The sequence below is a fragment of the Ostrea edulis genome, chromosome 2 (genome assembly GCF_947568905.1).
Source record: "Ostrea edulis chromosome 2, xbOstEdul1.1, whole genome shotgun sequence".
In the NCBI taxonomy this organism is placed as follows: domain Eukaryota; kingdom Metazoa; phylum Mollusca; class Bivalvia; order Ostreida; family Ostreidae; genus Ostrea; species Ostrea edulis.
In genome coordinates, this window is record NC_079165.1 from 96,294,298 (window position 1) to 96,318,121 (window position 23,824).

The window sequence follows — 23,824 nt, forward strand, 5'->3', positions numbered from 1 at the left end:
TTTTGTTAACAGAAAGTTTTATTTTAAACTATTCTTTTTGTACAGGTGGACTTTCACTAACTACTGTCACAACATACAGCAAAAATTTCACATCTCTCAATCATAAAAGGAAAATGTGTTGACAAATTATATGGAAGTTTTCACAGAAAGTATTCTGTTTTCATTTTTCTTTCTTTCCAAAGGAATAAAATATAAATGAGGAAAAAAGAAATGCCAGATTACTATTTCAGATTTGGAAGATATATACACGGTATTGCAAAAAAAATTAATAAAAACATTAAAACATGACCATGCATAAAAATATGTGCATCCATCTACTGTTTCAGGAACTTGTTCAGTATATTTACTTTATTCATAATAAATGCATTCAGCTGCTATTATAAAGTGAATTGTCAAGAAACATTTACAAGAATAGCATATCAAAAGGCAGAAATAAATAATACACATATAACAAGGAAAGAAAGCTTTGCAGATCTAGAGTTTTAAAAAATAAAATAGTTATATTTGTAATAACAAAAATTATGCACCATCATGAAAAGATATACACATACATGCTATAAAATAGTGTACATTTTCTACAAAAACCAAGAATAATCAAATTGCAAACGGAGGACATCCTTAATTTGCACACACCAGTGTACACTCGGTTTTCAAGAGTAACAGCAAAATCATGTGTTCTTTTGGTATGGTGAATTTTCTAAATTGACAAGAATGATTTTCTTGTTTCCTCTTACCAATTTTTTTTCTGACAATGATTTACAACTCTGAACCAGGATATAAATATGAGCTAATTTAACATATTTTTATATATTACTAGACCGCATTTTTTGTACTTGTTTCAAATATCAGATATAACAAAGTCATTAACTATCATTATATTTCTATTAAACTTCCTCAATAATATATGGATATTTTTGAATTTATAATTTTTCTAAATTATACATGGATATCTGACTAATTTTAACAAAGTCATTGTTTCACACATTTCTAAATACACAAAATTTCATATGTCTTACTTTACAAGTTCAACATGTTGGATTGCACTACACCCATCAACACATGTCTCTGGATTTAGTTAGAAAAGTCTACATTAAAAGTGTACACCACTCCACTTGAGTTCAGAAGTTTACATGGTGCGAGTAAATCAAGTGTGCTCAGAGTGCAAGTTATCTCCCTTTGTGAAAATCCGTAAAAGCTGAGAAAAGAAAAACAAAAAATGTTTTATTGCACATACTTGCATTCAGTATATTTAAGAAGAAAAAATATACACAAAACTAAAGAGATTGTTTGGTTTCTTAAAGCTTTTTTGATTCTACAGTGATTCAAATAAAGAAGAAATCACACTGTAAAGCCTTGAACTCTATATGTAGTGATAGTATGAACCAGGAATGCAAGAATTCAGTGCGTTTCTCAAAACAAAATCGAATGACGAATACTAACTACCAGTTATTTTGAATCTAAAGGACTGTAATACCATCAGAACTTCTTTTGACATCTCATTTTTGTACATATAAATATATGCAGTTCGTGCTTGTAGTGATGCATTATTCAATCTCTGCTGCAGGGGAGCAGGGAAAATAAAGGTCCGTCTGTCATACCCATAAAAAAGCAGAAATACAAAAAATAGGAAGTCTTGATTATACAATTGAGAACGACATTGGAACAAATTTGTGTTAAATATGGCACCGTAAAAACAATTGTAAAATGTTGTCTGGCGCCATGTCCGTTTCTGATTTTCTAGAGATGAGGATGCTTATAAGTGTGTACAAAACAAAACAAAGAAAAAACATACCTAAAAATGAAATACTGTAATTACAATACTATCATATTATAAAAGACACAAGAAAAAAAAGAAAAAATGGTGGTCGATTGGGCATTAATGAACATTGTGTTCAGTGTTTGCATGCACACTTCCTTTCATTGAAAATTTTTGCACCACTTAAACAGGCTTATACCATACACACAACATGCATATGTCCATACATGCCATTATGTTACATTTACTTTCATGAAAAAATTTCTTTGCTTGAAATTTTTTAAGTACAAAAAGTTAATGAATAATCATTTGGCCCCTGTTTCTCGATCAAACAATGATTGTGTCTCAGCACACATGAATATAATTCACAAAGCAAATCCTACACACAAGATTATAGTATCTAACTGGGACATAGGAATTTGAATGAAAAAAATAATAATATAAAAACAGTATGATACAATGACACTTGGGCAAAAACAAAATGCCCTCTATTGGTTATACAGAGGTTTCTGAGTTAAGACGCAACACAAATTTGTTGGTTTTGGGATTTATAACTTCCTCTGTGAGATTGAAATGTGGTAGTCTTTTCACAGTACACAATATGGAGATATCATTCTGCCGCAACTGAAACATGGAATTGTGTTCGAGTTCCCGTGTCAGGAGCTGATCCGAGATAAGGATCCACTTCTCTACTTCTTTGTAGTCTTTTTCATTCATGATGACTATGCCCTGTGACAGATACCGCTCCACAAAGGCTTTTGGTGTCATGTCATGACTGATGCAACTGGCCAAGTGATTCAGTACCGACTCCATGGTGTACCTAGGTTGCTGGCGTGTGATACGGAGATATTTCTGGAGAGCCCTGGCCATTGAAGGAAACACTGCCTGAGCTGCCTCATTGGGGTCCATTGGGATGGCTGCTCCTCCTAAAATGAGTTCAAAAACAGTTAAAGCATGATTAAAGTAAAGTATGTTGTCTCTTTTTTTTCCTTTTTTTTATACATCTGTTTTGATTTTAAGACCTATTCATCTAAATAATATATCATTAATAAGGGTTTCAAATATATGTATCTAATGCCTATACCCCAATACATGTACATGAATGTACACACACCATATCAGGGTCCCAATTTCGACGGAATACCTTAGGGGCCAAGTGGGCCCCTGAATTAGAAATACTGTTATCCCACATGAAATTTCAGTAGCCCACACATATCATGAAATTGAATACCATGGTTTCTTTACAAGAAAAAAGAAATATCAGGTCACATTGCAATTTATTAAAAAAATAAAATATCAATATTTAAATTCTGTTTCCTTCTCTGCAATTCTTTCGAATACCTCTCTCTCATTTCCACTCTCAATTCGTCAACCTAGCAAAAATATCAGAGTTCATGGACTTTATTATCTTCGCGGCGTCTGACTTTAACACACGTTTCTTCCGACTGTTTATGTGATTTCAAAATTTCTCAGCTTTACGATGCTGTCAAGTTTATAACTTGGGCAAGCTGTCACAACAATTGGACCTTTCGTGTCATGTTTTGTACACACAGCACGTCATCCCCTTTTCGTCATCATCGAACCATATTCTCCCCTTCTTTCCACTTTGGTAAAAGCAGACGTTTTCTTTTCGTTTGAAGTAACCCTTGCGTTGTTCAACTTCTTCTGGTTTAAGTACATTTTAGAAGATTTGATACCACAGGAATGTCTCGCCAAGTGGCAAAACCTCAACCGGAAATTGAACTTCAATTATAATAGGACTCGGATCGGTCGGAAAGAAAAATGTTGATCGGACAATTACGGTCGCCAAGAGCGGAAATTTTGGGTGCCCACAAGCAAAGTTTAGTCGCCAATGCGAGTGGGCGAGCGGTAATTTGGAACCCTGCATATATGAATGTAATTTTCCTCACATGTCATATTCTACATATACAAAGCTGTATATATGTAAGACTCTAAAGTGCGATGGTCACGCCAAAGTGCAATGGTATGCACCAAAGTGTAATGGTATGTGCCAAAAGTGCGATGGTTTGGTGATGTTACGGATTCCAAAGTTGGTCGTGCCAAATTGCGATGTTCCCTCTCCTATATAGACACACTACACCAAAGTGCAATGGACCATCATTTGTAGATGCACAATGCCAAAGTGCAATGGTCTGACACACCAAAGTGCAATGTTGCGGGAGTTCAGTAACGTTTGTGAGTTGTGATGTCACAACCTCATTTGTAACGTCTTTCAAAATCAAACTGAAGAAATGCAACATCAGTTGGCCCCTGACAAAGGTTATTTCTGCTGGCACCAACGTCTTCAGGATATTGGAGGAAGGCACAGGTGATTAAGATTGACCTGGACAGTAGCAAGGGCAAGGTTTACACTGTTGAAGACTGTGAAAACGGCTAAGTACATTTGTTGTCAGAAGATCTGCTTCGCCCGAACATGCTTTGATTCATAATCATTTATTACTTGTGATGTACACATAATAAATTACTGGGGGGTATGCCATAACGCAAAACATTTTCAGACTACACATAAGATTTCACGTTTAAAAAGTTTGTGCATAATAACATGACAACTAAATGGTAATGAAACAAGAGGTACTGTGAGCAATGCTCACTAAGAATACCCCCCGCTTACCCCAATCTCCCAAAGGATGTTGGTAATAGGTATAAACTACCTCTTTTCTGAGTGTAAAAAACAAATGGCATGACAAACTGAACCATATTGCTACTTCAATGTCCAGTGTGCGTGACCTTTGACCCCAAAATCCATAGGGAACATCTTCATCCCATGGGTAGTCCATATGTATGATATGGTGACTGTAGGTGGAAAGGATAACGTTTTAGAGCCCGGAAACCATATTGCTACTTCTATGTCCAGTGCGTGTGACCTTTGACCTTTTGACCCCAATATCGATAGGGAACATCTTCATCCCATGGGTAGTCCATATGTATGATATGGTGACTGTAGTTGGAAAGGATAACGCTTTAGAGCCCGGAAACCATATTCAGGCTGTCCAGCACCCTTGGACAAAAAATAAGGGCAAATTTTAGGGGTAAAATTTAAAAAATTAGGGCTAAATTAGGACTAAAATTAGGAATTTTTAACCAAATTGCAGAAGTTTTAATTATTTAAAAGGACTTACCTTGTCAAATTTGACAATAAAGAAACTCACATGACACACAAATAAGATGTAAGTACAGGAAGGGCATATTCCAGTGTTCCATGGTCTCAGCTATTATTGGCTATAACCAATAAACAAGCTTGACACATGGATCCACAGGTCAACTGCCTTTCACTGCATCAGCATTATCTGAATAAGAACTGCAATCTACGTTAATAACACACATTTTGTATGAATGCATTTTGATTTTTCAAGACTGATAAAAAAGTAGGAATTGACATGAAAAATAAGGGCTTTTTTAGGATTTCCCCTTGAATTTTACATTTTTTTTTAGGAATTTTAGCAAAACTGAAAAAAATTAGGAATTTTTAGGAATTTTAGGGCCGCTGGACAGCCTGCATATTGCTACTTCGATGTCCAGTGCGCTTGACCTTTGACCTTTTGACCCCAAAATCGATAGGGAACATCTTCATCCCATGGGTAGTCCATATATATGATATGGTGACGGTCATCTTCGCAAGGTAGGTGGAAAGGATAATGCTTTAGAGCCCGGAAACCATTGCGTCTACAGACGGACAACCCGATTCCAGTATACCCCCCCCCCCCCCCACAACTTGTTGCGGGGGGTATAATAAGTTACCATTATTATCACTCTGCATTGATATTATGGTGAAACAATATACGGTTGGTACAGTCTGTCAAAACACTGTGTCCATTCAGTTTTGCAAACCATTGGACTTCGGCATGTCATTCTATTGCACTTTGGCGCATGAGTGTGGACCATCTGTACAGGGCTTGAAGCTAACTTTTTATGTCATCAGTCCAGCAGGACTGATGGAGTATGATTTCAACCAGCCCACAGAAAAAAATTACCAGTCCAAGAAAGTTTTCCAGATTCAATATGCCTCGGACAATATTGTAACACTTATGTGGGATTTGTATTTACGAATCAGATTCGTCTGATATCTACAGAGCATGCCAAATGTGTGTTTAAGATTTCATAAGTCCAAAATGATGCTTTAGAAAATTAACTAGCTGCAATAATGTAGCCCTATCCAATTTTTCTTTATTCTGACGTTTTCGGGATAGGGCTACAATTCCATAGGATCTCTGTAATGGTGCAAAATAATTTTATGAATAACCGAAAATAAACTCTGTGTATTAGTCCCAAATGTTGTTTACACCAAAAGGAGTACTAACTTTGTGCTCGGGCATGTCTAATAAAGGTGTTTTTCATTAAATATAATGTACAGCATGCAAAATTCTTCGTCTGCTCCGCCATGCTTGTTATCGCGAGATCTCGTAGGTGGATCTAATGAAAAGCCTAAACATTGACAATCAGCGCGAAAATGTAGTTACTCGAGCCACTTCGACAAAGAAAGGAAAATCATATTGTTGCAGAAAGAATTTACACTCTGCTGTTCGGTTTTTAACTTGATATTAAATTCAAACCTTTTCAATACCGACGAAATAGCTTTCGCCTCCATACTTGTCTATTGATGTAAATACTACCTTATATGGCATATATGCAAATGACTTGACAACCGGAAGTTGAAACTTCAGTACATCAAACATGGCGCACAAATATGAATCGAGAAATTGGAATTTATCGAAATTGTTGAAAACGGTAGAATAGAGCCTCACAAATCTTAAATTGCAGGTTGTAAATTTATTTGTATCATTGCTGTGGTGTTTTTCCTTTGATGATCACTGTGTTTTTATTTTTGATACACCATGACTTGTTGTGCTCTAACAACCATACTCTATCAAGATAGAGCATGTCAGGGTGAATCGACAATCTCAATGACATTTGACCTTTAATTATCAATAAAACAAACTCAAATAAACGTATTGGATATTCCGAGCTGTCTTCTTGTTTTCTTACTTCAACACAAATCGTTGCATCCAGTAATTCATCTCGGTCAAACATGGGACATTGTCCCGTGCGGCACGCCACTTGTTGAACGTTTCAATTGCCCATTTAGTATTTTTACGAGTGTTAAGATTTTTTGTGAGTCTATCAAACGCTGAATTTCATCATCGGACACCGGTTCAAATCGTTCATTTTTCATCTCGACCTCAGGACTGGAGAAATTTGGCGCACTCAAATCAGTTTCCATCATGTCCAAAATATCTCCTATATCGAAATCCATGAGGTTCATTTTTTAGTCCCGGTAGATCGAGCGTCATACTTTGCAACGAATCTTCAACATGTATCTGATTTGCTATATACGGATTCTGCAAACTGTGAGAGCAAAAATTCCCAGCCATCGTCCATGCATGGTGGTTATTGCTTAAAAAGTGACAAGCGTTGTATTCGACCGTATCGGATAAACATGCTATTTCGATAATGAGTTTTGATTGGTCTAAATTTCGGTCACGCAGTTCCTTGTTAGAGTACAGTTATATAATTAAAGATGATGAAATAATTTCTGAGCGCAATGATACAAAACATTTAGAGTAACCTTGAACTCGTGCATCTTCCGATACCAGTCTCGGGGGCTCCGCCCCCTCGACTGGTATCGGAAGATACACTCGTTCAAGGATACTCTAAATATTACATATTGACTAAGAAACACAGAATATCATATTATTTACGTAAAGAAAGTCAGGAAATGTTTAGAATGAGTGCAAATGTTGCAGGAGTGAATCACTCCTGCATTTGCACCATTACGGAGATCCTAAGGAGTTGTAGCCCTCTCCCTAAAAAAAAAAAAAAAAATCAAAAAAAAAAAAAATCAGAGAGGGCTACATTATTGCAGCTAAAAATTAACCAGTCCCATCGGACTAAAACAAATGTCAGTCAGTCCGCCAGACTTTTAACCAGTCACAGACTGACGGGCATATGTTAATTTCGAGCCCTGTGCCAGCACACTCTTTGGCATGTCACACTATCGGGGTTTGGTGCACACCATTGGCGTGGCCATCACACTTTGGAGTCCTACATATATATATATATATATATATATGAACCAAAAAAAAAAAAAAACCCCAAAAAACAAAAATCCATACACACAAATTTCAAAGGTAACATGATTTCCTGGATACCTCAATTCTACTGTTTACAATAGATTGATTGTTTTCATTTTCAGAAGAAAGTAAATCCTGCAGACATTGAGCATACCACATCTGTCAATATCTGTTAGAATTCAGATTGAAAGTCAGATTATTTTCATTACTAACACACTTCTAACTTGCGACCTTACACTTTACATGTATTGTATGCATTAAGACTGAAATTTAATTCCTCTCTCTTTGTACGTTAAAAGTCTCCCTAAATAAAAAGCAAGTGCTGGGTGGAATTTCTTTATATCAACTCGATCAATATTTAGCAAAGTGAGAGAAGATAAAACTGTTAAGTGCCCATTAAGCGATCCTAGCATTTAACTTCAGGGTTATTAGAAACTTTTCACTTGGGATGTCTCTTGTATTTCAAACATTAAACTTCTTCAGAATTTATCCCCAAAGACTAAACATGCATATGTACATATTAATGAAATGAGTTCTGATTAATGAAAACTTTCAGAAATTCCCAACCAAAATCTATGTTCATATAACCCTTTGGGTTCCTTACATTAAGGGAGTGTTATCGCTATGAATTACCCTGATATTCTTCCTATTTATTTGTTAATTTAGCACACAAAGTGAGTACATGCAGAGTGGAGCATTGCTGAGCCCCAGGTATTCCTGGAAAATCATGCAGAACTCGCATTCTACCTGTGCTGGGCCTTCTTTGAGAGTCAGATGAATCTAATTAAACACCATCCCTTTATGTCTTGTGTTTTACATCTAACTTCATAAAGCTCCATTGCTTTTGAGTTTGAGTGTACAGACAGTGCAGTTAATGAAGTTGAACCTTTGCGGGAGACAGTTTCCCCATATTGTCAGGATACAAGACATGAATCAAACAGAGGGGAGGGGGGAAACTAATTTTATCAAAGGATATTAAGCATTTCTCAAGCTTTATTCTGATCCTACCTAAAGTTTCATCAAAACAGAGAAAATATTGTGGTGTCAGAGGATCAGTTTCACTTCAGTTCTTGCTGGTCAATGACTTTCCCCAATTCTGAGAAATTTTTCAGTTTTAGAAGTTTTGAAAATGTGAAACAATTTATCACACCTTAATGAAAAGAATTAGTCACAAAAACATGGTAAGATGGTAACATTGAAATGAAAACCTAATCACTTCGACAGCTAATACTTAACTAAGAGAAAAGAAAATTGTCATACTAATATAGATAAATATTGATGTTTTGTCAGCAATAAACCTATTTCACAGTATCTTATTTCTTTATTAAAAAATGAGACCTTTCGATGTAACATATAAAAACATTCATAAAATATTTATCCATACATGTGCAATATAGATGTGTTGGTTGCTTGTATTATTGGGGTAAGAGAGTTGTCCCAAAATACCAAAGTCAAATGGCATTTTGCTTTGTTTATTTACCTATAGGTGAGCTGAAAGGACAAAGATTTTCAGATTTTAAAAGAGCTAATGCAGGAAACATTGAGGATCCTCGCTTGATTGGATCAGAGATGGTTCAATAACATCATGTTTGCAAAGTAGACTGACTGGCATAGGAAACGTAATTGAGCATAATGGTGAATATTTTGAGAAAGAATAAGAAAGGTTCTTGTATAATTTAACTTCGAATTGAAGAGCCACAAACAATGATGCTTGTTTTTCCTGATTTATGAAAATGTTTAGAATTATATATTACATGACTTATATAGATCTATGTTTGTAAATTCATAAACTCAGGGTACAAAAATGCATTTGAAACAAAAGTAAAGGGTTTTACTCAACAATACATTTGGATTATTTTATATGATGTGGAGTAAGAAGAATTTTCAACATTTTGATGCCTGACACGTATTGCACTGCCTTGTTTAACACTATATAGTACCAGTACTAAAGTTCTCTATCTCTAAAAATAAACTAGAAACACCAGTAAAACTTTAGTTATCATTCAACAAAAACACACGGAAAAAAATATTATACTTTAAGTGAGTCTTTAACAAAATTGTCCTGAATGAATTTAAAGTTTTGTGTTCAGTCTACTGAATTTTGAGACATCAGCATTATATATCACATTAAAGACACTGACCAAATTCACCAAAATGCAAATTAAGTCATGACTAAAATAATTCAAAAATGTTGCAAGTGATTGGATATTCAAATTAATCCAAATGTTCAAATTTAGAAAATTCTGAAGGCCAGAATGAATATTTTCCTCATTAAAACATCTCACTGACTCCTAAACTGCGTTGTGCAATAAATAAAAAGTAACAAGAAATGCAAATGCCTTGTTTTCAAATTGAACAATAGAAATCAAATCACAATTGCATATCTTCTGCATTTCTTGTTGATAAAGGTAAAGACCCTCTTCAGCTGACAAACCACCATCAGTCCTTGCAGTCTATCAATAATAATGACTCATACACTGTGCTTTTTCTATAGCCTGCAAAGCTACTCGGGATTTTGTCTCCCTATATGTTCTATCTCAGAATCTTGTTGTCATGGAATCTTAAAGGAATAATGCCTAATACATTGATACAATACTTTTTTGAAACACCAAGGCAACAGTTGCACTAGTGGATGGTAATGAGTCATTTCTTCCTGTCTAGTAGGTCTATAGAGATTCTTACTCTAATGCTAATGCACTGTGTAATACATAGCTCTAAATGCATGCTGTGCAAACAGACAATGCCCCAGTTGCCTGTTCTCCTCCTATCTTATAGCAGCAATATGGTAATGGTTTTGTTTTTATTACTCCATATGTGTTTAAAATGCTCCTAAAGATTTTACTGTCCCTAATTCCATAACACTTACAACAATTAAAAGAATGCAAATCTGAAGTCATAATTCTCTGTGTGGCAATCAACTATCAAGGTCTGTCCACTTTTCCCAGATGACCAAGTAGAGGGTCATTATGAGTTGCTTCCCCTTGTTAAGATTTCTAATTTCCTGCTTAACCATATTATCAAATTTACACTGACAAAGACCCCTCTTCACCAAAATGAATACAAAGGGATCTAGGTGTCATATCCCAAATCTCTCTGACTTCTTGTAACTCCTTAGTATCTGACCATGACATATCCTGTCCTTTAGCATGTTTAGCTAAATACTTTAAATGCTTGAAGGGTTTCACACTGATGTGTAGCTGTGTACAACAGTTGACTAAATTATAAAATCTTATGGAAACATAATTTTTAAACTTTTATGCCTGACCAACCTTTAAAACACTTCTATAGCTATGACTTTGCAATCTTTTAAAGTAATTTCACCGAACAATTCACATACGCAGGCATATGAGATTTATACATTACATTGTATATGTCCTTACCATAATTTATGTGCTCTATTGAAACTCGGGAATAATCTTCACTTTTTAGTTTTAAAAACAAATGTGCAGCAGCAATTAATCCAAATAGATCCATCAACTTACATACAAACCAACTCAAATATATATGTATATAATCTAAACACTGTAATACATGTACCAATATGACAAAAGAGCCACTGTTTCCTGTATTTTAGAGTATCATAGCCCTTCTCTAAGGCTACCTGTACATCACTTTATCAATATATAATTCATGCAAGTACAGGTGTATATGCATGCATTCATTAAAAAAAGATTTTATGTCTGTAGTATCCATGTCAATGTCTTTATTCATTTTATTTATTTTTTGGTCAGAGTTGTGTTGCCAATGAGCTAAATGAATATGTCTGTACCTACAGGTATCACTTCAATTTCAAACCAACATATGGCGACTTTGCCAAGGTAAATGGTAAACTACTCTGTGTGTCCTCTTTCCATCACAGTGCTGAACATGAAATAACATTTCTGAACCGTTGAATGTCTACCCGGGACTTACCAATAAGTTACTTATGATTTTGCATTTCAAAATATGACAACAACCTTGTAAGCTTAGCACGCTTAGTGAGAGGTGTAGGAGTTTATACCTGCTTCCTCCTGCATTCTCTTGATGTGGGTAAATGCCTCCTCGGCCGCCACAACCAGACGAGCTCTTCGCTTCCTCACTCGTCTGCTATACTCCTCTTCTTCGTGAAATCTACAAAATCAATATAACATTAATTGTTGCGGATTGTACAGAGAAATTCCAATGTTTACAGTCACTTTATAAAATTCTATAATATCAATAAGTGACGATTAATGCAAATGTTCCACATACAAAGAGTGTAAAAAGATATAAAAGTATTTAGATTTTAGAGACTGATAGAAAAAATTGCTGATTGATTATAATATTTGAAACTGAAATCACACTCAATAGCTTTAGGAATTCTTAAATTAAATCTATAAGGAGCATATCGCACCTGTCATTGTGACTTGCGTCTCTTCTTCGAGCTGCAGCTGCGAATATTGCTCTGGATCTGCTTTGAACATTTTGTGAATTATTTCCATCAATATCATAGAATTTGATTCCTGACATTTTAAGTGGCTTTTTGTAGGCATTTTCTAAGTACGGGTTATAGACAGGGAAGTCCCTGTAATATTGCTCTAGAATCCAGGAGGCCGCCCTCTGAATACTTAAAGCACCAACACTGTAACATCTAGACTCCCCATCAGGCGAGCGAACCACTTTGATGACAAACAAGGGTTGTAACTGACGAATTTCCAACAAAATGACGGCAATGTAATGGATAAATAAGAGTGCATCCACAAAAGACACGGCAAATTGAACAATCTCCTTGTACTCATTATTCAGCAGCTTCACTACATCACTACTCAATGTGTTTGCTAAGTTACTTTTCAATAGTTGATCAGCAACATTATCGGATACCTGGGAAGATTTTGATGAGGTTTGTTCCTTGATGATTCTTACACCGTAGAAAAGCCAAAAGGCAAAAGTCAGAACAAACACCAGAAATAATACTACGGCTCGGAAGAGAAATACACGAGGCATTGTAGCTTTGGGCTGCCTGAAAAACAAGGCAAAAGTTCCCATTGCTAAAATTAAAAGTTTGAAGGCAAAGCTGATAAGTAGCCCCTCACAATCTGGTTTACATGGACCAGCATCCCAGCCATTAATGCCAAGTTTAGGTAAAATCACCATGGCTATTGGGGAAAGAAAAGCGATCACAGACAAGATACTGGCTAGTGTGGTGCCGACATATCGAGCACATCCAATACCAATGGTCTCCTCAAAGCTCTCCTTTCCAAACTTTCCTCTCATGTCTTCCATAGAAAATCCTGTTTCACTTGTATTACCTATAGTAAAATAATAAAACAATCATAAAAATTCAACTCCTCAACAAAATCAAAAGAAATGTTTGACTCTTTGATTTGCAATGAATTTCGCTGGACTGCATGAATCTTTACAATGTTATGCCGAACCAAATGCATTTTCATATCGGCCATATGATTAGATATATAATGCTAATTTACCTGTAATAGCTGTTGTGTTGTCTCCCCAGTTGTCATCTTGAGGAATAACCTGCACCTCGATCCTCTCCTCGCCCATCATCCTATCCTCTGTGTCCGACATATTGCCCGGGGTTTTGATTGTAACTGAGCGTTCATCCATACTACGATCCCCTTGCCGATGATGACCGCCATGATCTGAACTGGTACCACGGCTGCGGTTGCTGTGATGATGACGATGATGATGGTGGCTACCGTGACTACGTCTTGACCTTTCTGACCTATCACTCCTTCCTGAACGAACAGATTCAGCTCCATCCATTATGAATCAAATTTCTGCAAGATGCAAAAATATTTCATAAATTAATACATGTTCACACATGCAATACAAACAGCAGTTTATTCTAAATAATTAAAATTCAATTTCTGTCTCGTGTTAATATCATCATTTTAAGAAAAACATTTTGAGCACACAGCTAAATATTTACACCAAAAAAATATAATGTTCACAGGATAAAACATTTTTGTTCCGAAGAACATTCTTTTCTCCAAACTCTCAGACTCTAGTTTATACAAAACACTTGTTCATTTTTTGGCTGTTCATATTATTCCTCATGATAATTACACTGAAGTAGAGCAAAACTATATTCAACTGTTGTTGCATCACAGCTTGCCAAATACCTTTTGTACTTATCTAAAAATTGAACACACTTGTTGGCCGGGGCATGAAATGTATCACTGCAACATCAAATGCATTTGAATTTTATCAACTCTGTCATTTGACGTAAATTGGAGACAATCAATTTGCCACTGAAAGTCAGTAATCTCATATAAAAAATCACCCGATTAGCCTTACCTGTATTGTAAGACTACGTTACCTTCATGTAATGCAGTAACTTTCCTGGTGTGAAGGGGATTAATGAGATCTTGACAAAGAAAAACATAATCTGACCTTTACTGGAATTCCAACACATTGAAACATTACACAGTGGAGCTAAACAGCTTGCTTTGGTAAGCTTGTCAAAATTTTGATCAACATCTCTTCAAAGAATATCATAATACATCCTTTGTCCCATAATATTGGTAAGAAGATACTAATGTATCTTTGCTATAGGAATGTGTGTTCTAAGTACTTTATCTTTATTTAATGCTGAATTAAAAATGTACAATTAATGAGAAATATAATATGCATAAATCCATTAAAGACCTCTCATGATAAATCACTCTGGGTTGGAATTAAACAAAGCCATTAACCATTATAATTGTATTAAGTCTTACATCCATTAACATGATTAAATTCAGCGTGGTTTTAAAAAAATGATATGGTCATGTATGTAGTCAACTACTTTATAATTCACATACATGTGTTGAAAATGTATAATACATAGTCATGCACAAGTGCAATTCGGAACATGTGGAGATATTTTTTCCCCTGTTTTTTTTTTTTTTTTAAATTCACTATTCTACCAAAGCTATAGCTCTATCAACAGTATATCGAAGACCACAATACTCCAGTATTAACTCCCCACATAAATTAAAAAAAACAACCCAAAAAACTGGAAGGTTCATCTAGTGTTCTAAAGTATGAAGACCATTAGTAAACAAAAATGTTTTGCTGAAATAGAATTTTGTTCTTCTGTCTATACACCAATGAAAGTTGAACTGGCTTCAGAACAAATGTTTTTTAAAAATATGTTTGACTTCCAAGCATTTGTGAACAGACCATGACACTGAGGTGCCCAAGACCTGATCAATGTGGACATTACTGGTGATCAGAGACCATGACACTGAGGTACCCAAGACCCGATCAATGTGGACATTACTGGTGATCAGAGACCATGACACTGAGGTGACCAAGACCCGATCAATGTGGACATTACTGGTGATCAGAGACCATGACACTGAGGTGCCCAAGACCCGATCAATGTGGACATTACTGGTGATCAGAGACCATGACACTGAGGTGACCAAGACCTGATCAATGTGGACATTACTGGTGATCAGAGACCATGACACTGAGGTGCCCAAGACCCGATCAATGTGGGCATTACTGGTGATCACAGACCATGACACTGAGGTGACCAAGACCTGATCAATGTGGACATTACTGGTGATCAGAGACCATGACACTGAGGTGCCCAAGACCTGATCAATGTGGACATTACTGGTGATCACAGACCATGACACTGAGGTGACCAAGACCCGATCAATGTGGGCATTACTGGTGATCACAGACCATGACACTGAGGTGCCCAAGACCCGATCAATGTGGACATTACTGGTGATCACAGACCATGACACTGAGGTGACCAAGACCCGATCAATGTGGACATTACTGGTGATCAGAGACCATGACACTGAGGTGACCAAGACCTGATCAATGTGGACATTACTGGTGATCAGAGACCATGACACTGAGGTGCCCAAGACCCGATCAATGTGGACATTACTGGTGATCAGAGACCATGACACTGAGGTGCCCAAGACCCGATCAATGTGGACATTACTGGTGATCAGAGACCATGACACTGAGGTGCCCAAGACCCGATCAATGTGGACATTACTGGTGATCAGAGACCATGACACTGAGGTGCCCAAGACCCGATCAATGTGGACATTACTGGTGATCAGAGACCATGACACTGAGGTGCCCAAGACCCGATCAATGTGGACATTACTGGTGATCAGAGACCATGACACTGAGGTGCCCAAGACCCGATCAATGTGGACATTACTGGTGATCAGAGACCATGACACTGAGGTGCCCAAGACCCGATCAATGTGGACATTACTGGTGATCAGAGACCATGACACTGAGGTGCCCAAGACCCGATCAATGTGGACATTACTGGTGATCAGAGACCATGACACTGAGGTGCCCAAGACCCGATCAATGTGGACATTACTGGTGATCAGAGACCATGACACTGAGGTGCCCAAGACCCGATCAATGTGGACATTACTGGTGATCAGAGACCATGACACTGAGGTGCCCAAGACCCGATCAATGTGGACATTACTGGTGATCAGAGACCATGACACTGAGGTGCCCAAGACCCGATCAATGTGGACATTACTGGTGATCAGAGACCATGACACTGAGGTGCCCAAGACCTGATCAATGTGGACATTACTGGTGATCACAGACCATGACACTGAGGTGCCCAAGACCTGATCAATGTGGGCATTACTGGTGATCACAGACCATGACACTGAGGTGCCCAAGACCCGATCAATGTGGGCATTACTGGTGATCGTTTGACTAGGCTGATAATCCTTTGTTTCATGAGTTGGTTCACTTTGTTGACTTTTGTCTTTTTTTCAGTGCTTTAAGGAATCATACTGGGTACGAGTTGACTTTTGCACTGATTAACTCATCCTCCTTGGAGAATAATTACATCATCCATTTTCTCTTCGTAGTTTGTGAATCAGTCCAATGGATGAATAGGATGTGTCCGAATTTGCTCCTTAAATAACTTATTGATTAGCAAGCCAAAAACAATAGACAGGTAATTTGCAGTATATATACGTTCGTAGAGCTTTTAGTGCTAGCCCCTTTTTTGGGTACATGTTCTACATAAGTAAAACTTTTCCTTTTGTCCTCCAGAAAGGACAGATCATCCCAAAAATTGGACAATTATTATTGTTGCCGTTGGTGGTAATTTCAGTGCTCTATCGATCACCCCGTCACTGAAGAAATACAAAAACTACAGGAGTAAAAGTGGGTCCAAATGGTCATCGAAGTCTCACTTGATGGTATTAAACTTACCAAAACAAAGCCTCAATGAATATTTATGGATTTTTGAATCTTGGCAAATTCACAATGGTTTAGCTGACTGGTCATAAGCAACTTTTATCTTTGAGAAAAATATTAGCATCTATTGTCTACTCATTACAAAGGCCTGGCCTGGAACAAATACTTCTAATCTTGCATACTTTGTAAAGTACCTGACTTTGGCAAATAGAACTGAAGTCAAGGTCATGACAAACTGTTTGGTCATAGGCAAGTTATGCAACATGTGAACTTAGAAGTTAACCCTCAATTACAAAGCCCCCCAGATATATTTTCATTGTTTTTGGTTACCACTGACCTTGACCAAGGTAAAGGGTTATGACACACATGTAAGGGTCATGACACCTTATTATTATATAAGGGTCATGACACACATATACAGGGCTTGAAGCTAACTTTTTATGTCACTAGCCCAGCCGGACTGATGGGGTATAATTTCAACCAGTCCGCAGAAAAATTTACCAGTCCAACAGTTTTCCAGAAATAATCAAACATGTTTCGTTAATGTTATTAAAATGAAATTTAACTCAATATACCTTAGACAAGTGGGATTTATATTTATGATTCAGATTTGTCTGATATCTACAAATCAAAGCATGCCAAATGTCTGTATAAAATCCCATAAGCATATTTTCCAAAATGATGCTTTAGAAAATTAACCAGTCCCATCGGACTGACTAAAACAAATGTATGTCAGTCCGCCAGACTTTTAACCAGTCACAGACTGACGGGCATATGTTAATTTCGAGCCCTGATATAGTGTTGTGAAGTAAAATGGAATTTTCAATACATTTTGGATCCCTCTCAATATTTCATTGTAGTAATGCTTTAATTCATTTTCCACTTCTATCGTTGAGCTCATTATGTTACTAACATCAGATGACAATAAATACACACACACTATTTTCATTGAACTGAAAAGATATATATAGTGAAAAAAATTCTATACTCTTGGAGCAGGGTTTGACATATTTACATTTTTGAGCACCAGACCAGTGAGGCTATTTCTAATCAAATTATTTTTTTAATTATTAAACCTGACATTACATCCACTAGCCCTGACCGTCATAACACTGACAAAATCTTTCAGTGGAAACAAATTCCAAGGCTTTACTTTGATTTCTGAAAATGAAAGTATCCAAAATATTGCAGTATTCTCATCAACCCAAAAACCTACGTAACAGAAAAAGCAAATTGATCTAGGACGTGACATTGTTTAAAACTGTGTGTCCGCAGACTCGCCATAGGACACATCCCAAACAACGAGGAAATTTGTGCGTTTTTAAAAGTCAGAGATTTTAGATGTTGGGATCAGTCTGCATTATACTGAATCATATTTTTCAGTTGAGAAACAAAAGTGAAACATGAATTTTCATTACCAAGAAACTCTTTTTTCTTATACATATTCATTTTTAAGTATGTGTGGATATGCTTATGAGGTATTTAGAGAATATTACTTAGTGATTTATCTATGTATTTCAATTTTAATTTATTGCAATTATAAAACATTTAAAAAAAAAAATGTTTTGTCACGAGTGTACTACAGTAGTAAATCTGGACTCAGCCTAATTGTTCTGGGAACCATCAAATCTAGCTAGGACCAAACCTTTTCAAAAATCATAAGTCCTGGGACTCAAGTTTTAAAATCCTGTATTGATGATTTGAGTTCTCAGATGATGCAGATGAAGTAAAATTCATCATCTTCAGCCATCACCTGCTCTTGAGACTAATGCAAATTTCTTTTGGTAAAATTTGACTTACACTATGCCTGGGTCATGACTCTACCAGTGATTCATTTTGGCGTGCGTCCTGCGTAAATTACGCATTGAATTTGCTTGGGACGCATGATTTCAATAACTGTGCATCCCAGCGGACGCATGAACATTCGAAATTTATGATCATGTTTTCATTTCCCAATCTAAGCTCCAGAACATACTACACACCCGAGATATTCCGAATTAAGAATTATAATATTTCATTGGTCAACTTGCATTGCATTAACCAATGAAACCAAATGATATATAAGGCATTACGGCGGGTAAGCAAAACTGGGAACTAGAATTTCCTCGCATATAATCCGATTCCGCCGATTTTTTTTTTTTAATGTTTTAAAACTTCCTAATCAGGGAAAGTTAACAGCATTTTTGCAAAGTGATGTGAATGATAATATTGCCAGTAACTACGGGTAAAAAAACCCAACAACCGCAGAGTCCCCGAAATCAAACGTCGGTCCTGAAAACGAAGTAGAGGTTGAGAAAATTCGAAAAGTGAAAACAATGTCATAAAAAATGGCTTAGTAACACTTTATTCTTGGCTAAGATTTGAGAAAAATGAAGAAAACGGAGAAAAATTTATTTATTGTAGCATTTGCACGGAACAGAAAAACTAAATGGTATGAACAAAAAGTAGCTAGGAATAAAAACTTTCATCATTCAACTTTAAACATCTGAAAATCAATTTGCAATATGAACTACAAATAAGAATTTTCTGCAAATGAATTATCAGATGGCTTGTAATAAAAAGCGAAATATTTATTCTCTAGAAGGGGGTGACAACAGTATAAGCTTCTTCCTTAACGTGGTTTGTTTATACCTGTCGGGCTGTTTGTTGGAAATAATGAAATTTGGACTCATTAATTTTAGCATGGGACTCATTATTGTAATCAAGGGGAGTCCGCTGGACTCATGATAACCATTTTCAAAATGAATCACTGCTCTACTGGAATGTCTCCATGTACCAGAAAGAGAAAATTGAAGTTAACTTAAATCGGTTGATAAATCATTTAGTTTAGCGAAATATAAAACTATAGTGCAAAATGTTTCCCCAAATTTCAACCATATATTGCTGTTTTTCCGAATTCCTGATTTGAATAGCCCATTGAATCAAAGGATAAACAAATCCTTTAAGATCATGTCCATGCATTTATGTTAAAGTTGTGGAAATAATTCGTCTCTTTCATAAATCCAAGTATATTTGAGTCAAAATATCAGCCAAAATGTAACCTGTCACCAGTTTCAGCATTTACAAATTGTCCATAATCAAAACATGAAGGTTTGCAAAAAGAAGAGGATGTAGGCTATGTCTGTCCACTTCTCTAAAAGAATATTGGAATCTACACACAAGGACCATCAGAGCAGATAATGTGCACTAAGCACCAATTCTCATACATGAAATATTTTTCCATTTATTCTAATGGCTAGTAAAAAATTTGTAACTTGTATTTAGGCCTATATATTAGACAATCAATGCTAAACTGCACCATGAGTACTGAATATTGTATTCATGTTTATTAGTTTTAAAATATTGTTTTTCGAAATTATATTATTTACTAATACATCTTCATTTCCTACCACAATTGCATACCTCAGAGAACTAAACTTAAGAATGCCTTCCTAAACATACTCGAAAAGGTTCTGCATAAAGATAGGCAACATCAACATGATTGACAATTTCAAATAATTTTGAATTCATCACAAAGCAATCACTACTCCTTAAAACACTGATCACAAAATTGGTACATTTTTCTCTTACCTATTGTAAATAATCACGTATTTTTGTAATGTAGGACAAGTCTTTCTATAAATACGTTTTACACACGGTGAAATATCCCATCATTGTCTGGCAGACCGTCACCCACCATTTTTAATTTTCTTCGACAAGCTCGATCTTCGGTAAGTTTCGGGCGCGTTTATTGGCACTTCGTGGAATATTCTGAGTGCGTGTATTTTACGCCCTATGAAAATTCAAATCAAAAGTTGTAATTTGGGCTCTTAAAATTTTCAACTTATATACCTAATTCTGGTAAATAATAATTCAAGTTACATTCCCAAAGAAAAAGAAATTCTCAATGAATTGAAGCATACGTACGGAGCTTAGGGCGGTAATTATAACAGCTTTGCTTATCAAAGCGGGATAACTCCAATGTCAACAATCACACCTGGCGAGCAGTGCCTCAAGGATAAAGTACTGAAAGGTGTTTTGTGGTTGACTTTAATTGCTGGACTTTAGTTTATTCTTTGAAATTGAGTGTTTTGACATTGTAATTAACTTGTTTTCGAAATCCAGATTGTTGTGACATATTGTATCGATACATTTTATAGCCACAGGGGTCATGCATTTATAAGTCAATTTAAGTCTCATTTTCGTCAAATTCATTTTTATTTAATAAAGAAACAAAAGAACAGTAGAAGAACGAAAATAGTGAATTGAATTGAATTACAACGTATCGTATTCTGATCTGATGATACTATCATCTACCTAAAGGGATACTTTTTATAGCCACAGGGTCATGCATTTATAAATCAAGTCTCATTTTCATCAAGTTCATTTTTATGTAATTAATATTTTATTTCATGCATCTCTATTCATTATGTCAGAAGATGGTTTTAAAAGAATTTAAATATCAATGATAGGTGGTGGGGAGTCGAGAAACTTAAAAAAAACCCCAAATAAACGTAGAGATTTTCAAAAGCAAGTATATACTACTGTACATAATATTGTTCTTTTGATTGTACAGTACAGTAGGCCTATTTAAATTCAAATTATTGTACCACCATGTTATCTAGTTGTCTAAAATGTTTGAAGAGCAAATCTAATTTTGAAATTTATTTCAATGTATTTTAAAACTGTAGATTGTGTTCATTTGTGAAAGCATGCCAGCTGCAGTAGAGATAAGACCAGGGGTGTCAGACTTCAGCACAGTTCATGAACCATTGGGAGAATTATTTGATCCTATTACAGTAAGAGTGTTTACAAATCAGTTACCAAAAGACATATTGTATGTAGGTATGTTTATTCAGAAAAACAATCATGTTATATCTGTTTACAACATGTGATTCACAAAATACAAATTTGTGGCTACAGTGACAATAGCAGATGGTGGTGGATGGACAGTTGTAAATATTTTATTTCAGAGGAAGCTTCTTTCAGTAAGTTTTACCAGTTCCAATTATGATTTTATCACTTTCAGAACCCAGCTGACTGGAGAAAGCACCTGCTTAGCAAGGATCAAATAGACTTGTTTTGGAGAGATGGATTTTTACTCAATGTCCCATTGCTAAGTCCTGGACAATGTGACAAGATCCTGGATGACTACAAGATATTTATGGTAATTTGTTATGTATTATAACTCGTAGCACTAGTTCGACATGCTTTTGTTTCAGATTGCAGTCTGTATCTATTACCCTAAGGACATTTGATATACAGATCTGTCTGTTTTTATGCTATGCCAACAAATCTAGATTGAAGTTCAGGGTTTAGTTTTTATCTTATAAATCTGTCTGTCATATCAGTACAAAAATACTATAGATCACAATTTTTAAGGTGTGCAAGGCACAAGATTTGTACTGGGTAAAGTAAAAGGACAAGGTTAAATTTGATGTCATATTTAGTAAAGGTCAAATGTAAAGTATTTACCTTGGCAATGCCTTTTGAACCATAAAGAATCTTTCAAACAAGTCTTGGGGATGTCACATTTTATGAAAAGGCTAGTTATACAGATAAGATAAGTTTATTCCAATTTTGGGCCCAGACAGCTTATAAAGAAATAAATTTCAAAAAATGTTTACAACATTAACTACAGATTACATGAACTGTGAAACTACATGTGGATGTAGCATTTGGGGGAAATGAGTACATATATATATATGAATTGCAAATCATGTTACATGTACAGTGTACTTAGCATTTTATTTTTATTTCATACTCAATTTCAAGTCAGGATTGGACTATGTTTATAGTGTTATGCAATAATTACAGAGAATTAGCAGGTATACCTTGGTTCACAACCAAGTTGTAAAATTTTATAATCAATATCTATTTTAGACTAAATGTTTTCAACAAAAAAAAAAAAAATGATGTTATACATGAAAAATTAATAGTGTGTGCTCACTGAACTTGCATGATATTCGTACAGGGTGAAACCACACACCCAGGAATGGACATGATGTATGAATACCATAGTAACCAGAGTGGTGACCCTACCAATGTTCTGATCCATGGTCTTGGGCACTGGCGACTGACAAAGCTGTTCCATGATCTTGCCTTCCTCCCTCAGGCTGTGGTATGTGTACAAGATGTTACATTTTCATGTACTACTTTAATAATATACATTTCTAGAGCTTGATAAATGCATTCTTTTATACCATTTTGTACTGGAGTCCTGTTCTATGTTTATCCTCCACTAAACCTGTGGATCAGTCCTATCAATTTTTTTTAATTGACATATATGCACAGTAGACAATAATAAGTCCAACAATGAAGTTTTTGAAAAATCTACTGAACTGAAAGGCACATTGTCAATATAAAAAAAAGCTATCAGTGACTGAAAGGCACATTGTCTATATCAAAAATAGGCTATCTGTGACTGAAGGGCACATTGTCTATATCAAAAATAGGTTATCTGTGACTGAAAGGTGCATTGTCTATATCAAAAATAGGCTTTGACTGAAAGGCACATTGTCTATTTCAAAATAGGCTATCTGTGACTGAAAGGCACATTATCTATATCAAAAATAGGCTATCTGTGACTGAAAGGCACATTGTCTATATCAAAAATAGGCTATCTGTGACTGAAAGGCATCTTCTTGAAATGCTACTCCATAACTGTTCCTTTATATATACATTCACAGTGTGTTTTTTGCTTAATTTCAATGGAAATCCATTGCTTATCATTTGCAGCAATGAAGACATATTTTGTTTCAATTTAGTTAGATCAGTTTTTTGTGCCATCCGTCTATGTATGAATCTACTAACAGATAAACAAATG

At 35.7% G+C, this 23,824-nt stretch overlaps 2 protein-coding genes across 4 annotated transcripts in view; one reads left to right on the top strand and one right to left on the bottom strand.

The window, feature by feature from the left end:
* LOC125678129 (vang-like protein 2) lies at positions 1–20,950 on the bottom strand. Its single transcript, XM_048916294.2, has 5 exons — positions 20,590–20,950; positions 13,290–13,601; positions 12,218–13,112; positions 11,846–11,955; positions 1–2,682 (listed from the first exon to the last, which is right to left on the bottom strand). The coding sequence occupies exons 2-5, from the start codon at positions 13,585–13,587 to the stop codon at positions 2,252–2,254; spliced, it is 1,734 nt and encodes a 577-aa protein (XP_048772251.1). The 5' UTR covers positions 13,588–13,601; positions 20,590–20,950; the 3' UTR covers positions 1–2,251.
* Positions 20,892–23,824, top strand: part of LOC125678132 (phytanoyl-CoA dioxygenase, peroxisomal-like) — a 14,049-nt gene continuing 11,116 nt past the window's right edge. For 2 of the 3 annotated variants that reach the window (XM_048916298.2, XM_048916301.2), the window contains exons 1-4: positions 20,892–21,031; positions 21,690–21,797; positions 22,028–22,165; positions 22,973–23,119. In XM_048916298.2, the coding sequence (XP_048772255.1) occupies positions 21,711–21,797; positions 22,028–22,165; positions 22,973–23,119 (372 nt within the window). In that variant the 5' untranslated portion in view covers positions 20,892–21,031; positions 21,690–21,710. Of the gene's footprint in view, positions 21,032–21,257; positions 21,344–21,689; positions 21,798–22,027; positions 22,166–22,972; positions 23,120–23,824 lie in introns of those variants that run through there. The other variant, XM_048916300.2, reaches the window with a different exon arrangement.